Source organism: Terrapene carolina, unplaced genomic scaffold, assembly GCF_002925995.2.
Source record: "Terrapene carolina triunguis isolate 2854851 unplaced genomic scaffold, T_m_triunguis-2.0 Scaffold66, whole genome shotgun sequence".
Lineage (NCBI taxonomy): Eukaryota > Metazoa > Chordata > Testudines > Emydidae > Terrapene > Terrapene triunguis.
Window position 1 is genome coordinate 81,858,339 of NW_020664417.1, and position 16,845 is coordinate 81,875,183.

At 39.3% G+C, this 16,845-nt stretch overlaps 1 protein-coding gene across 2 annotated transcripts in view; it reads right to left on the bottom strand.

Moving 5' to 3' along the window:
* AFAP1 (actin filament associated protein 1) overlaps positions 1 to 16,845 on the bottom strand; it is a 174,783-nt gene that overhangs the window by 24,078 nt on the left and 133,860 nt on the right. For both annotated transcript variants that reach the window (XM_026648063.2, XM_026648062.2), the window contains 4 exons: positions 15,408 to 15,492; positions 10,969 to 11,118; positions 7,185 to 7,396; positions 2,083 to 2,228 (listed from right to left, as the gene is read on the bottom strand). In XM_026648063.2, the coding sequence (XP_026503848.1) occupies positions 2,083 to 2,228; positions 7,185 to 7,396; positions 10,969 to 11,118; positions 15,408 to 15,492 (593 nt within the window). The remainder of the gene's footprint in view (positions 1 to 2,082; positions 2,229 to 7,184; positions 7,397 to 10,968; positions 11,119 to 15,407; positions 15,493 to 16,845) is intronic.

The following is a 16,845-nucleotide window of genomic DNA, read 5'->3' on the forward strand; positions in this document are numbered from 1 at the left end:
TGGGAGTTGAGGGCACTCAGCACCTTGCAGGATCATGTTTATAAAGTCCTAGTAAACCGTCTGGCCAAGATATCTTCTATCCACACTTTGCTGTCATGAGGCATATACTAACAAAATCTGCATTGTGTATCGAATTCATGTATTGGTGTGAATTTCACAACCGTGAGTTTTTAATCTTCAGCAAGGAACAACTGGATGTAGTGGGTCTATGAGAAAGACAAGGTGGGTCTTTTATTGGACCAAATTCTGTTGGTGAAGGAAACAAGCTTTTGAGCTACACAGAGCTCTTCTTCAGGTCTGGGAAAGGTAATCAGAGTACCACAGCTAAATACAAGGTGGGAGAGATTGTAGAATCATAGCACTGGGAGGGACCTCGAGAGGTCATCTAGTCCAGTCCCCTGCACTCATGGCAGGACTTAGTATTATCTAGACAAGAGGTTCTCAAACTGTGGTCCGTGAGCTCCATTCAGGTGGTCCGCAGATAGTTCCATCTAAGATGTGCGCCTGGGCAGCCACACACGAGAGAATGAAGGGCCACCCACCTAATTAGTGGAGCCATGCAGGTGTGGCTCCACTAATTAGGTGCCTGGACCCTGGAGAAGACACACATGTAAGGTGAGGTGGTGGCCTTGGGGGGGATAGGGGGTAGGTGGGAGGGGGCAGTGGGGTGAGAAGAGGGGGTGGGGGGAATATGGGACGTGCAGGGCTTCAGCGGCCAGAGAACGAGGTGACTTTCCACAGCTCCAGGGTTGTGGCTGCCGGGGAGAGACGGCCCTCCTTCCCAGCCCCAACTCAGAAGCTGCTGTGGCGGGGGAGAGACCCCCTCCTTCCCAGCCCCAGCTCAGGGGCTGCTGTGGCGGGGGAGAGAGGGCACATCCATCGCATTAGAAAGGTAAGACTACTGATATTAAAATGTGAGTTATGTGCTTTTATTTGTAGAACAAAAAAACGTTAATTATTATTAAGGGTTTTTTTTTTAATATATCGCTTTTATCCAAAGCGCTTCACAATAGTTAGCTAATGGTACAAACAACATTTGGAAAAAAGAACAAGGAGTACTTGTGGCACCTTAGAGACTAAATTTATTTAGGCATAAGCTTTCGTGGGCTAAAACCCACTTCATCAGATGTATGCAATGGAAAATATAGTAGGAAGATATATATACACAAAGAACATGAAAAAATGGGTGTTGCCATACCAACTCTAATGAGACTAATCAATTAAGGTGGGCTATTATCAGCAGGAGAAAAAAAAACATTTGTAGTGATAATCAGGATGGCCCATTTCAAATACTGTGAAACATTTGGAAAGATCATTAAGTGGTCCGCTGAGACCCTCAGCAATTTTCAAGTGGTCCGCGAAAAAAAAAGTTTTAAGAACCACTGATCTCTAGACCATCCCTGCCGGGTGTTTGTCTAACCTGCTCTTAAAAATCTCCAGTGATGGAGATTCCACAATCTCTCTGGGCAATTTATAACAGTGCTTAACCACCCTGACCAGTTAGTTTAAGGGTAAACACATGTTGCAAGAGACCATTTAAGGTGAAGTGGGCAATTCACACCTCTGCAGTCACAGGACAAAGGAGGGTTAGTGGGTTACAGGTTGTTGTAATGACACATAAGACCAGTATTTCTGCTGAGTACTGAGGGCTAAACCAATTCTGTGAATTTACATTAGTTCTGTTAAAACTTGGAAAGTGAAAATAACCAGCGTAAACTATTGTGACTGAATTGTGGCCAAGCTTCAACTTATTTGATCATTTAAAGCTTTAGGGCTGCCAGAAAGAAGGGGTTAAAATAGCACCTAATTACTAGATTCCTCTTACACTATAAGTGTGAGAGTTGAATACATCATAAAAGTGGACATATTCTGCCTCTTTTGTAATACTTAGCCGGATGCCAGCAAGATAATCTTAAACACATCTCGAATGCTTAAGAGACTCAAGATTTCAATCCCTCAAGAGTTTAATATCTTGGCAAAAAAGGGAAGGTTTGATAAGGTCTCTTGATATTAGAACTAACATAAGGCTGCAAATTCTGAAATTACTGAAAACGCCCTTAAATTGCTTTTAATGCATCTTACCAGAAGGTCTGTTTTGCAGCTTGTATGACGCTTGCAGTCATCTCCACATCAATATAATCATAGTGCAGGGCTCCAGGATCTGTAGATGAACCGGTTTCAGCCAGTAAAATCCCAATCCATCTGCCCATGTCTTCAGATGATGAAGCCTATGATGATGAGAAGATCTTATATAAACTCACAAATTATTACTGAAACAACAGGCTTTTTAATATTAATTACTTCATAATTATGCTTTTATTTTACTAACACGTTAATATAATGATGCACGTGAGGCTCTGGATCACCTTTGCCAAACTATGCTAACAAAAAGTAATATTCACTGAGGTTATTCTGCCATAATGAACACATTTAAAGCAACATGTTAATAGATTACGGAGTAAAGCAATACGAACAGTTCCAGCAAAAGAAGGAAAACAAATGCATGAAGCCAGTGTATCTAGGTATGCACCTTGCTTATTTTAGATTTCAGAAAGCTGAGACAAATGTTTTCTACTACAAGGCTAAGCTTTTAAGAAAGGTAACTTGTCCAAATTGTAAAGGCAGGATAACCTTGGACAAAGAAATACTAAAGCAGGTTGAAAAATGGGGGGGAGGGACACATTAAAATTGTGGAAATCATTCTAGTTTTTGAAACTGAATGATTTTCAGTTTTTGAAAAATGTCATGCAATTTTATAGGCATTTTAATATTTATTTACTTTAAGTTTCTTTACTCAATGTAACAGATTCAAAGATTTTTTCCTTTATCTCATTTCCTTACTGTAGTTCCTCTTCTTTATATTACACTTCATTCATTTCCTGTTCTTGTAAATCGTCATCCAAATAACCTGTACTGGGCATATGTAGCATGACCCTTCTTCAAGGACAAGACACTGATCTGATCTGCACTTAAGAAAACCTGAGTGTTCAAAGTATCTGACCAGAGTCTGAAAATGGAAGTTTGCCTCCCACTAGTTTCCTTACAAATGCCACTACATGTTACCTTTATCTAAGGTTTCCAATTTTAACCAATAAAAAGTCAATAGAGCTACCCTGGAGCCATTTTTCATAGTTCAAGTTTGTTTTTAAATAAGCACTGAAAAGAACTTATTTTAGCTCATTTGAAATGTCCTATGCTGTTTTATTCTGATTTTTTTTTGGGGGGGGGGGGGCTGTTCCTACCCTTGGATTTGTTGCAAAGATATTAAATAATACAACGATGGAACTCTTTAGTGTAGTTTTCCATTTTACAGCTATTCCCTGTGTTAGGCAAGAGTGCATTCTCTCAAATTGGCTCAGTGGTTGTCAGTAGCTGTCTTCTCTTGGTCTTTGGACTCACAGAATCCAAGTCTAGAAGGGACCACTGTGGTCATCTAGTCTGACCCTCTATATAACACAGGCAACACAACTTCCCCAAAATAACTCCTACAGCATGTCTTTTAGAAAAACATCCAATCTTGATTTAAATATTGTCAGTGATGGAGAATCCACCATGACCCATGGCAAGTTGTTCCAATGGGGATAATTACCCACACCGCTAAAAAATTATGTCTTATTTCTTGTCTGAATTTGTCTTGCTTCAACTTCCAGCCATTGGATCATGTTACACCTTTCTCTGCTAGTCTGAAAAGCCATGATTAAATCTTTGTTCCCCATGGAGTACTTATGGACTGTAATCAAGTCACCCCTTAACCTTCTCCTTGTTAAGCTAAGTAGATTGAGCTCTCTGAGTCAATTACTATAAGGCATCTTTTCTAACCCTTTAATCATTCTCGTGGCTCTTCTCTGAACACTCTCCAATTTATCACCATCCTTCTTGAACTGTGGACACCAGAACTCGACGCAGAATTCCAGCAGTGATCACACTAGTGTCAAATGCCAAGGTAAAATAACCTCTCTACTCCTACTTGAGATTCCCGTCAACGCATCCAAGGATTGCATAAGCCCTTTTGGCCAAAGCATCACGCTGAGGGCTCATGTTCAGATGATTAACCAAAAGAACCCCCAAATCTTTTTCAGAGTTACTGCTTCCCAAGATAGACTCCCCCATCTTGTAACTATGACCTACATCCTTTGTTCCTTTAGCCATATTCAAAGTGCATATTGTTTGCTTGCGCCCAGCTCACCAAGTGATCCAGATCACTCTGTATCAGTGATCTGTCCTCTTCATTATTTACCACTCCACTAAATATTTTTTGTTATCTGTAAACTTTATCAGCGATGACTTCATGTTTTCTTCTAGCTCATTAATAAAAATGTTAAAAAGTATAGGGGCAAGAACCTATCTGTGCAGGACCGCTCTAAAAACACATTCATTCAATGATGAATCCCTGTTTACATTTTGAGACCAATCAGTTAACCAGGTTTGAATCCTTTTAATGTGTGCTATATTAATTTTATATCTTTCTAGTTTTTTTAATCAAAATGTCATGTATCTTACAGAAGTCTAAGTATATTACAACACTACTACCTTTATCAACCAAACTTTTAATCTCATCAAAAAAAGATATCAAGTTAGTTTGACAGGATCCATTTTCCATAAACTCATGTTGAATGGCATTAATTACCCTCCATTAATCACCCTTGTAATTCTTTATTAATAGAGTCCCGTATAAGAACTCCATTATCTTACCCAGGATTGAGGTCAGACAGACAAACCTAAAATTACCCAGGTCACCATGTTTACCCCTTTTTAAAAATTGGCACATTAGCTTTTTTCCAGGCTTCTGGAACTTCCCCAGTGCCCCAAGAGTTATAGATAATCAACATTAATGGTCTAGCGAGTTCCTTAGCCAAATCTTTTAAAACTCTTGGAGGCAAGTTATCCAGACCTGCTGATTTAAAAATGTCTAACTTTAGTAGCTGCTATTTAACATCCTCCTGAGAGGACTAAATGAATGAATGTGTCCCTTCCTCCCCCCAGTACAGAATAGAAATATTTATTGAACACTTCTGCTTTTTCTGCATTATTATGACCTTCTTCCTCAGTTGAAGCTTTTTGGGCCTCTTGTTAAATATTCTTAAACAATTCCCAATTATCATTTACATTTCTCTGATTAATTTCTTCTTCCCAGCTGATCTGGCCTTTAATTGTTTTCAGCTTTGTGAAACTGGTCCTTTTAACGCACCAAGTACATCACTGGTCTAGACTTCATTCTGTTTGCACATTACAAATGTGATCAAGTGTTGATCACTTTTACTTACGTTGCCACAAATTTTTAGTTCCTCTTTATCTGTCAAGATGAGGTGTGATATAGAATTCCCCAGGTTGGATGCAACACTTTTTAAGTTAGAAAATTGTCATCTATAGTATTTAGTAGTTTCAAGGATGTTTTAATACAGGCAGCATAAGACCTCCAGCATACATCACTCAAATTAAAGCCCCCAATGATTACATAGGTTTTTTTCCTTATGTTATGATAGGTGCATAAGGAGGCAGTCATCCTGTTCTCTAGTGTGATTTGGTGGTCTGTGGCAGACACCAACTAATACCCCATCTTGTGTTTTAGCTGTTAGGACACTGATCATTAAGCATTCAAGATAATTTTTTTTGGAATTATCAGTGACTTGGAAACAGATAATGCCATTTTTGGCCTAGAGTGCCCCTTCCCCTCCCCTATTGCCCCATTGAATCTTCCTTAACAGGTTATAACCCTTGATTTAACATCCCAGTCATGAGAATCTTCCCACCAGGTTTCAGTAATACCAACTTGATCAAATTTATGCTCATAAATGAACAATTCCAATTCCTCTTGGTTGTTACCCAGCCTCCTAGCATTGATGTATAGGCCATTAAAGAATTTCTTCTCTTCATGTCCTTTGAATCCTCAACTAATTTTGTTCTCAACATCGCGATTTTGTCTTCCATCTTTTTAACCTCCCAGAGACCCTAGCAAGTTCTTGGGTAACCCCTGGTCCAGTTCCTTAGCCCTGTGGTCTGCATCTTGCTCTTCCACCTCATCATCCTGCTACTCAGCTGCAAGACAGGGAGCTTCTGTACTCTCCAGCATCACATTAGACTCCAGGGAAGGATGGGTACCAAGTACTCTGTTCGGCTCCTTAGAAAAATGGACAGGTTTTTCTTCTTGCCTGGTTGGTATTATTAAGGATCTCAATCTTTTGCTACCATTGCCTGCCAGACAAATAACTCCTTCCTCAGCAAGGTGCTCGGACACCTGGTTGTCCCAGAGGTCAGCAACACCTGCCCATCTGCCTGAGACATGCATATTTCCATGGAAGGATGCTTCGCTCACTGCGGGACGGTGGTTTGGAAGAAGTTGATGCTCATAAAATAAATGCACCTCTATAAGCTTTATAGTGCAGGCAGTACTATTGAGACAGGTAACTTTCTTCTGGCAAATCTGACCCATGTGCAGCAGAATGCAGACTAGAGAGGACACTACTATGGGAGAGCAGCATTAAGGCTATTTGCAATGCGGGAGCTATTATGCTAGCTTTTTCCATCCAATGCTGGAAGAGTACACAGTGCTTAGCCTTGCTCGAAACAAGTCTAATGTAAATGATGGTATAATGGCCTGTGTACAACTGGGAGTGTTTCATTGTTTACATGTGTGGTGTGCATGGTAGGAGGCCCAACTTGTGGCTAGGAACCAAATTTCTCTAGTACAGATACACCCCTGACGATGACTTCAGAATAACAAATCTTAAAGTTGATTAATATGCCCAGGAGAAATATAGATCCAGAGCTCTAATCTTCAGTGTAGTGAGCCACAGCAATGTTACTTAATTAGCGCTCAGTCATCTGCATTCTGAGTTACCTCCTTGATAGAAGACTCTAACAAGGGAGGTGCATAAGCACTTATAAAGGGAAGAGAAAAGGTCAGAGTGGAGAGAGAGACAGCAGAAAACATCTTAACAGGGAAGACTGTTGTGAGTTAAAAATCAACAATATTAGGGTTTTCCCCTTACATCAATTCTCATCCAGATAAGTCTCTTTTGCCTGTAACTCTTAATTTGTTTCTTTCTGTAATGTTTGTTACCCAGCTCTGTAACTGTATTATTTAACCGTGGAAAGCATTTTGAAAGGCAGGTTGCATGAACGAGCGGTCACCTAATTAGCCCATGTGCATCTCTGCAAAGTATGCACATCAATAAACATCGCACCTCTAACACTGCGACCTCCTGCCCATTTCGAAGCAGACGGAATGTCAAGGGATGCTTGGAATCCAAGCCTGGAATGACTTCACAGCCACGCAGAGGAATAGAAACAATGTGGGTCTTCAGATCTGTTCTGTCCTTATGGAAAATGAGCTTATTATCTTTCACTCTGCACCAGCGTTCACGCCACCGGTTATTTGAGAGCACATTCAGATATCCTGCAATAAAACAAAATACGAGATATTTTATCCTTCACTTATTTTAAAAAAGAAACTGCTTTTTCAATGTAATGCTAGTTCGTATAAAATTTATTCCTGTATGTGCAGATTGAAAATCCAGATGATTTTAGGAAGACAAATAAATGGCCTTTTAAATTTTTTTTATTGAAACTCTCACTGCACCAGTAACTCAGAAAGCATGGCTTATAAAGATTTCATTCTGGTCATATTCCGAACATATGCAAATGACTGTGCTGAGTTAGTGGCAGTTATGGCTGAATATTCCAGAGCTCCTCTGCCACAGGGTTTCCCCGAGATTTTAGTAAAAATGGAGGTGGGAGTGCGGGTGTGGGAGTCAAGAGGTGTTCCCACTGTGAACCCCAAAGTAGGAGGATGTTTAAAAACACTATTTAAAAGGTTTCAGTATATCCTAGACTACACTAGAAACATAACCTGCTCGTGTGAGAGTTACATGCACAGCTGATTTGTGCCCACACAGCTTTTTCACAACTGAACTGTATTCTACAGTTCTATGGATACATCCAGATCTATCACTGCTAATTGTGTTTTCATAGTGCTTACTGGGAAAATAGTGACAGCTAACCCATGATGACTCAACAAGGAACAAGGGGACTAATGGACATGCACATAAAACAGCACCAGCAGCACATGGGACTAAGCACTCAAAAGACATCCCACTGCTTAGAGAGTTGGAAGGAAGCAAGATCAGCAAAAGTGGTTACACAGGCATGATTACGAGGTCCCAGCTGCACAGCAAAATATGAATGTTATGACCTGGCTGCAGGAAAACAACCGTATGCAACCTAAGCTGCTGACGAGGGCAAAACACCATTACAGGGCCATAGTTACCATGTGTTATTAATTATGTTTCTTGTGTGCAAGATGTGTAGAACCAACCATGCCATTAACTGGTTACAAACCCAGTGAAAAGTTGTATGTATACAGACGGTAAGTTAAATATAGTGGTGGAGTTTCAGGGAACTATGTGTAAAGGGGGTTGGAAAATGACACATTGTGGGGCTGCAGGGCACTAGGAGAAAACCCTGTGCTACTGTGAGATGATCAGAGAGTGAGCTTGTGTCAATATTGTCTGAAAACAATTCCATAAAGACCCATTAAACTGGATTCATTTGGCAATTCATTCTACTTAGCTAGAATAGCTAAACCAGAGTGATCAGTTTTACTTGTTGCTCATCGTATTTAATTGTGTGTAAAACATCCACTTCTGCCGTTCTTTGAGTTCACTGCATGGAAATTTTAAAGCAGAATCAAAAAATCTCCACTGGGATTTCACTGAAATTAAAATAAGTAACTTAAAAACTAAACAAAACAAAAAAACCCCAAGAACACCTTCATATTAGGTTTAGTTAAACCACTAGTTTATATTGGAAGAGAAAAGGACCTTTGAACTTGGCTCCCAATCACATATGGTGCATGAATTATAGACAGTATATTTCCACTTCCAAAGAGTGTATTAAAAGAGGAAAGGATTGAATGACATCTTCTTCAGGGCAGAATTTATATGAAATGACTCATCTTTTACCTCATTGCCGATTTTCATTTTCAGTCACAAGGAGGAAAGCTCTTAATCATTCCGGATAGCTATCTTTTTGGTTTTCATTAAAATTATGTGTTATATAGCTTAATTTTTCTGGGTTTCCATTCCAACATCACAGTTACAACTTCAGGGCTTGATCCAGCAGGATATATCAGCGTATCTGAACTGTGCAACTCCTGGAAGATGCCACCAACCTCCCCCCTTCCCCCCAAATAAAAAAAGTGGAAATCTGGAGAAGGAAAGAGCCTCCTGATCTTGGTTACTTAGGATTCTCAGTACTGTCCACCCCAACCTTCCCCCTCTTGAAGATTGGAAGAATTGTATAGTTGGTGCAAAATGATACAACTGCAGGGATGGAAAAGCCTTCTCATATACATGGCGGCTGACCTATTTAGGAACGATGAGGGGTTCCTATTATTTAAGCAAAATCTCTCTTTTTTCTCTCATTGTGCCCCTCACAGAAGCTCTCCCAGTCCAACGTACTTTCCCTGAATTAAAAGAGGGCCCCCCCTTTTTTTTCCTTCCAAATAGCCCTATTTAACTTTCAAAAATCAACATATATCCAAGTCCTGTGAATGGTCTTACATGGGGGGCGGGCCAGGGGGAGAAGGAGAGACAGATTTGGACTCTGTCTATTGGCCAGATTTACAAAGAAAAGCAATCCAACTTTGAAGAACCTTCCTTGTGATTGCCAGAGTGCAGGAGGATTTCCTTTTCTCACACTATGTCACCTCACCACAACTTCATTTGTCTTTTTCCTTCCCTTCTTTGATTTGGAAGTAAGGCATGCTCAGTGAAAAAAGCCTCAACCTATGGAGCAGCCAACAGGAACGAGCCAAATTCGGAAAATGATGCAAAACTCCTTCTTCTGCAAAGGCTTCCGACAATGACCAAAACAGAAGCACTAGTAATACGTATTTCCAAATAAAACCTAGAAAGCATGCCGAGTAGAGCCCATTACCAACAATACTAACAACTATATTTAGTGCCCAGATAGGAGATAATGGACACTATAGAAATACTACGGATTACATTATATAACTATAGTCTAGAGGAACATATTCTGGGAAAAGAAATATCTCACATAATAGAGAGTAGTCAATTAACTGCAAAGCCCAGAAAGTTTTTAGCTTCTATGGAAGCCAGATGTTGCAGAAGGACAGTTGTGCTTTTTCCAGCTGCTCTTTTTGGTTGATAAACACATCTGTACTCTCTTATATATCACACACACATACACACAAACATATTTTTAATAAAAAAAGTTGCTTATACGTGTGATTCTCAAGCTGTGGTCTGTGGACCACTTGTGTCTATGACACAGTCCATGGAGTTGCTTCTATCTGTCAGGCTTTAAACAATAATGCTTTCTGCCATTTGCTGCCCCATGAATGACCTCTTTTAGGGTTTCCAGAGACTTTTCTGATCATCTAAAGGGGAAAATAATCCCTTTGGGCACCTTTGAACCCTGTATAGCTGCTTCATGGCTTTCTTTTTTTAGGTGTTTCTTTGATTTAAATTGAGCTGTGTTCGCATATGGAGTTGTTACTAAAACAGGAAAACAAAACCTAATTGTGAAGTGTCCTGGAAAGGAAAGGAGCTGTTGGGACTGAGCGAAAGGTCAGCACTAAATATACACATACCTACAGGGAGAGAGAGAGAAAGCGAGAGAGAATAAATAGCATGGATACAAAATTTTGGGATGGAAAAGAGTTAAGCAAGCAACTCCACCTATCACATTTTCACCTGGTATCCTTAAATATTTAAATACTATCCTGATGTTGGCAAGTACTATGGTTCCTACAGGGAAGAGGAATCAGGATCGAGGGGGGAAATGGCCTACAAGAAATTAGTTATCTTGTGAAGTTTTACATAATACCAACTAGTTTGAAAACCACTGCAGTAGGAGCAATTGTATATGAATGGCTAGGCTAGGAGTCTATAGTGCTTTAGTTGCAGTGTAAGCTTGAGAATCTAAGAGAGTCAAATCACTTACCACATGTTGGAACATCTTCTTCAGCTGATGAGGTCTGTTCATCTGTTGATGGCTTTTTCTTTCCTAAACTGATGATCTTTGTTATTTTTTTCCCTGTTACTTTAGTCACTGTGCCCTTGGTCTCTGACTTGGAACTCTTCTTCCTCTTAACTATCAAGAAAACAAACATGGACATCTTAGTATGTTTGAATGAAACCAATTATATTAAAGCACATGGATCAAAATAGAAAGGAAAACAACTGCACTGCAAATATACAAGCACAAAACTGACTTAATTCTTAACATGAGCATTTGGACAAAACAGTTGCCTTCTGACAAGAGACGCACAATTGCAGGCGCCATTAATGCTGATGCCCATATCACATGCCCAGCACAATATCAAAAACATGGCACACAGAAAGGTAAGACTAAAGCAAGTTTATCATTAAAATTCATCAGTCTAATTGCTCCTCTCCACTTTAACCATCTTCTAATTCAGAAGTGTTGTTAGGGTAATTCCATGCTGTACATTCAACCTGACTGCACTGGAACAATAAAGGATGTTGGATGATCTCCTGTCATTGTTCCTTAAAAGCATTTCCAACATAATGCCCTGGCAATGAATCAGACCATTCTTTTAGTAAGTATATGCCTGGCAAAAATATCCCTGCTATTGGAACTAGGTCAAGGTAACTATACAGATCAGAATGGGTCTTTGGGAAAGGCATGTATTATAAGATAACTTTCCTTTATAATGGAATAATCAAGATCACTTAACACTCCCAATGACTCGGAGCTGCTGTTCATTTTTATGGAAAGGACAGTGCAGAAAAAATAGTTTACTCGATCTAATCATTACATATGGGAACTTAAAATAATGCATGATTATGATTGGTCTGAACATACAATTTGGTGCTGAACTTAACTTGCTTCCATTGAAGTGAACAGGATCAGTGCTGGGGACACAACTTTCAAAAGTGGCTAAATGACTGAAGAGCCTACAGTATATATTTTTAAAAAATATAGTAGACAATCACAACCAATAAAAAAAAACCAGAGCTGCACAAAACTTTCTTTGTGAAACCAGAACCACAATTATCTGGCTTGAGTTTTATCAACAATATAAAACTCAGCCCCGATTAACTATTATTGCAAACATGGGCCCATTTTGAGCTCAACCTTAGTTGACAGACAAGAAATGAAATTTAACTTAGTGGTTTTGACAGAACTGAGCTGAGTTTCAGTTTGTTAGAACCATCTTTCCCCCCCTCCACACACACAAGCACGCAAGCAAGTACGCAAGCACCAAAAACAACTCTGTGGGTCTGAACTGAGCCCCCCCAAAAACAAATACAAGGTTCATTTGAAAGATAAGAACTGAAATGTGAAATGTTGACTTAAAAAAATAACTGGTACAAATTATGTGAATTGGCAAGTCACGGGAAAGAATGTACACAAAAGAGAAATAATTCACAAATTCTCAAACCACAATTTGTTGTCTTTTTTTTAGCCTTTGTTATTTGTTAACACGGGAAATCATTAGAAATTCCATCTGTCATCAAGACTGTCTCTTTCAGTGAGACTCTGCTACCAACATATATGCAGTGGGGGAGTCCTGTTTTCATAGGTGAAAGTGGATTATCTGAAAACCTTCAGTAGAATGATGATTTGTGTGTGGGAACAAAAAGCTAAATCCTGCCCATGGATCTGCAGGGCTGATGTAACCTAATATTGTGCTGTCCCTACATGCAACAAATTCCCAAAGTTCTAGGGAAGGAGAGCATCCCATCTGCTCATATCATCATGAGCATAGGGAGACAGCAGGAGGCAGCACTTGACTGAAGACAGGCTGCTATCTCACACAGCAGCAGCTTAAGAACATCTGCAGCTGTGGAGTAGGGGAGGGAGGGAAGAAGAATGCTTATGTCTGGGTTTGAGGAATAAATGCCCACACCCCCCATAATTCCAAGAAAGTCAAATCAAGCTCATTAAAGTGGAAAGTGCAAGGGAAGAATTCCCAGCTCCGGGAAAATGCAGTGAAAGGAGCCCACGTGAATTCTAATGTTCTTGCTTCCTCTACCTTCACTCCCCCTGGCATTTTATTCCGCCATGGAGAAGAAAGGCCGAGGAAATGACCTTTCTCCCAACCTCTTTCTCCTGCAAAAATAACAGGAGTACTTGTGGCACCTTAGAGACTAACAAATTTATTAGAGCATAAGCTTTCGTGGGCTGCAACCCACTTCTTCGGATGCATATAGAGTGAAATATTTTGAGGAGATATATATACACACATACAGAGAGCATGAACAGGTGGGAGTTGTCTTACCAACTCTGAGAGGCCAATTAAGTAAGAGAAAAAAAACTTGAAGTGATAATCAAGATAGCCCAGTACAGACAGTTTGATAAGAAGCAAGTGTGAGAATACTTACAAGGGGAGATAGATTCAATGTTTGTAATGGCTCAGCCATTCCCAATCCCTATTTAGCCCTGAGTTGATTGTGTCTAGTTTGCATATCAATTCCAGCTCAGCAGTCTCTCGTTGGAGTCTGTTTTTGAAGTTTTTCTGTTTTAAGATAGCCACCCGCAGGTCTGTCAAAGAATGGCCAGACAGGTTAAAGTGTTCTCCCACTGGTTTTTGAGTGTTATGATTCCTGATGTCAGATTTTTTCTCTTACTTAATTGGCCTCTCAGAGTTGGTAAGACAACTCCCACCTGTTCATGCTCTCTGTATGTGTGTATATATATCTCCTCAATATATTTCACTCTATATGCATCCGAAGAAGTGGGTTGCAGCCCACGAAAGCTTATGCTCTAATAAATTTGTTAGTCTCTAAGGTGCCACAAGTACTCCTGTTATTTTTGCGGATACAGACTAACACGGCTGCTACTCTGAAACCTTTCTCCTGCAGTATGTGAAAGGGATACATCCCCTGATCTCAAGACAGACTGGCAAGTAAGCCATTTCTTCTCACCTCCTTCACCACAGCAGAACAAGATGCTGGTGGACAGAGGGGGGCAGCAGCTCTGTGGGAGCAGAAGGGAGATCAGTGCACAGTGAAGCCAGCATCCCTTCACATGGCTAACTGAGCTTTCGCTCTCACTGTTACAGCTGATTTAGAAAAGAACCCTGCAACTCATTCAGAACCCCTTAAAATGATTTAGTGATGACAGCCATGTGTTAATGCATTAAATGTCATTATTTTGTATTAGTCTCTTCACTACTACAAAAGTCTGACTCTACTGTGACAGAGTTGAAGAGTTTCAAGTGACTAGTGCTTTTGATTGCCCAGCTTCGGACACTTCAAATGGGCCTGATTTTCAGAGGGTGTGCATTCAGCACTCTTTTGAAAATCAAGCCCCTATAAGGTGCCTCAAGTTGGGCACTCAAATCACTAGTCACTTGTGAAAACTGTGGACTATGCACATATTCTGGACTTCCGTACCACAGACACATGAAACCAACTTGAGTGTCTACAGCAACACAATTTTTTATGCCGTCTGTAGTTTTATGAAAGTTTCTGTAGTATGTAAATGTAGCCATACATTTTGGATATAGACGTCATAGTGAGCTACTGTGCTCCATTCTGTTGACCGGGGTGTGGAGATCTATACATTTGGGAGATTCATTTAAAATCTCCATTGGAAAAGGAGGGCAAAGATTACAAACTAAAACACCCAAAGGAAAGAAACACCCACTTGTGTCAGGAAGGGGAGACACAGTGCTTGCCCAAAAGCCAGTGCTGATGCAACTGTTTTTCAATAGAGTTTACATCAGCTTTTTCACAGCTACAGGAAAGTACTGATTAAAGCAGATGTGCTCTTCTGAACAAGACTGAGTATTGGTATATGTCAAGCTAACTAGGTTGGTATCACCTATTTACAGGAGTCTTTTCTTCAAGGGGAAACAAAAAGATAATCTGGGGATTGATTTTGCAGATCTTACTCTGGAAATTGAATTTGGAATGTCCCTCAGCTTGGAATCTAAGGACTGGGAACAAACTTTCTGACTCCAAAGTGGAGTACAACATTTTAAAGTCATTTAGCATACATGATTCTTGTCTTCCCTTATAAAATTCTATGATACCCTTCCTGTTTAAAATTATAGGGGAAAACCTTACATGCACTTAGTGATTGGCTCAACTCCCCCATTGAAGACAGCATACTTTATAAACACAGGAAAAAGTCATTTCAAAACTTACATATGGACCTTGATCCTGCTGTCACTTACATCAATGTTACATGTGGATAACTCTGTTAACTAGAATGGAGATATTCTAATATCCACCAATGTAAAGGTTTATGTAATTCAAGCTTGGCACAGTTCAACTTTCAGGGTAGATATAAGACTAATTACATTATTTACAAAGCATTATTGCCTATTCCCCTAAGTCATAAAAGAAAAAAAAATATTATATTCTTTATACTGAATACGTAAAACACACTCTGCATGTGGGATTCACCTTGTTCTTTTCCATTACACACAGCAGCGATTCCATTTTCTATAGCACCCTCCCCATCTGAGCTTGGCCTCTCGGAGGACAATTTCTGCATGGACAAAATAAATTAAGTCATTTCTCATGTGGTCACACTGGCCAAATGATGTGTCATCAGTCAAATTAAAGTTATGCTTATTATTAAATTAAATACATGCCAAGCATCCATCCTGAAGACAAATATGAGATAGTCAAGAGTTCATTTACATTACATAGATTTCTTATGTCACCACACAAGCATTAAAACAAAACAAAACTAAGCACACACTAGAACTGTATTGCCAAATATATCCCATTCTTTTATCCTTTGAAGAGTAACAGACGAATCATGTAACCCAAATCTAACAATGAACCATGTTACCCATAATATATTTTTATTGCATTTCTAGATTCTAAAATGTTGTTCTCTATTAATGTGCTAACCAACAAGTGCTCATTTTACATACAATAAATCTTCAAAACTATATCTTTAATGAATGCTTTAGGTATACATTTACAACTGACAACCTACCAAACACAACACATTTCTATAGGTAGAATTTCAGTACTTTCGATGTGTGTAAGTAAAGGTCCCTTGCTGGTATGAACTAGAGTAAATGGTGGATTCTCTGCAACTGGAAGTCTTGAAATTATGATTTCAGTAACTCAGCCAGAGGTTATGGCTCTATTACAGCAGTATGGGGGTGCGGTTCTGTGGCCTGCAATGTGCAAGAGGTCAGATTAGATTATCACAATGGTTCCCTTAGAGTCTGAGACTATAAAAAAGTCTGTGAAATTAGAGACTAGCAATTATGTGTATATTACTAATAAAAAAATTAAAAATCTAAAGTTTATAAAATAGCTATTACCTAAAATGTGTGGCATAAAGAAAACTCATATGTTGTGGCGTGCCATAAAACTTTTTATTGGCATCTGTTTAACACGTTTTACATAACTCATTCATGGCTTCACCACTTATGAGTAACATCGGCATCCCAAATTTGTGGCAAGGAAAACTTTATACCGCACCATCGTGTGTTTCCTTCCCAGCCGGTACAGAGTGCTAAAAACTTAATTGAACAGACTCTTTTCTTGCATACATTGAAAGGTCTGAAATGCTACCTATACAAATGCGTTGTTTGTGTAAGGCTGTCAATTGTAAATGTATATCTAAAGCATTCATTAAAAATATCATTTTGAAGATTTCTTTCATCTATGAGCACTTCTTACCTGATCTTGCTGTTTAGCATATTAATAGACAGCAACATTTTAGAATCTAGAAATATAATATATATATATTGTATAACAGGCAAGGGAAATTATATAAAAATATACCTTAATTACCATAAGCCAAATCCTGATCTTAGTTATACTGGTGTAAATGGAGAGGAATTCCATTGATGCCAATGGCAATACAAAAATGTAA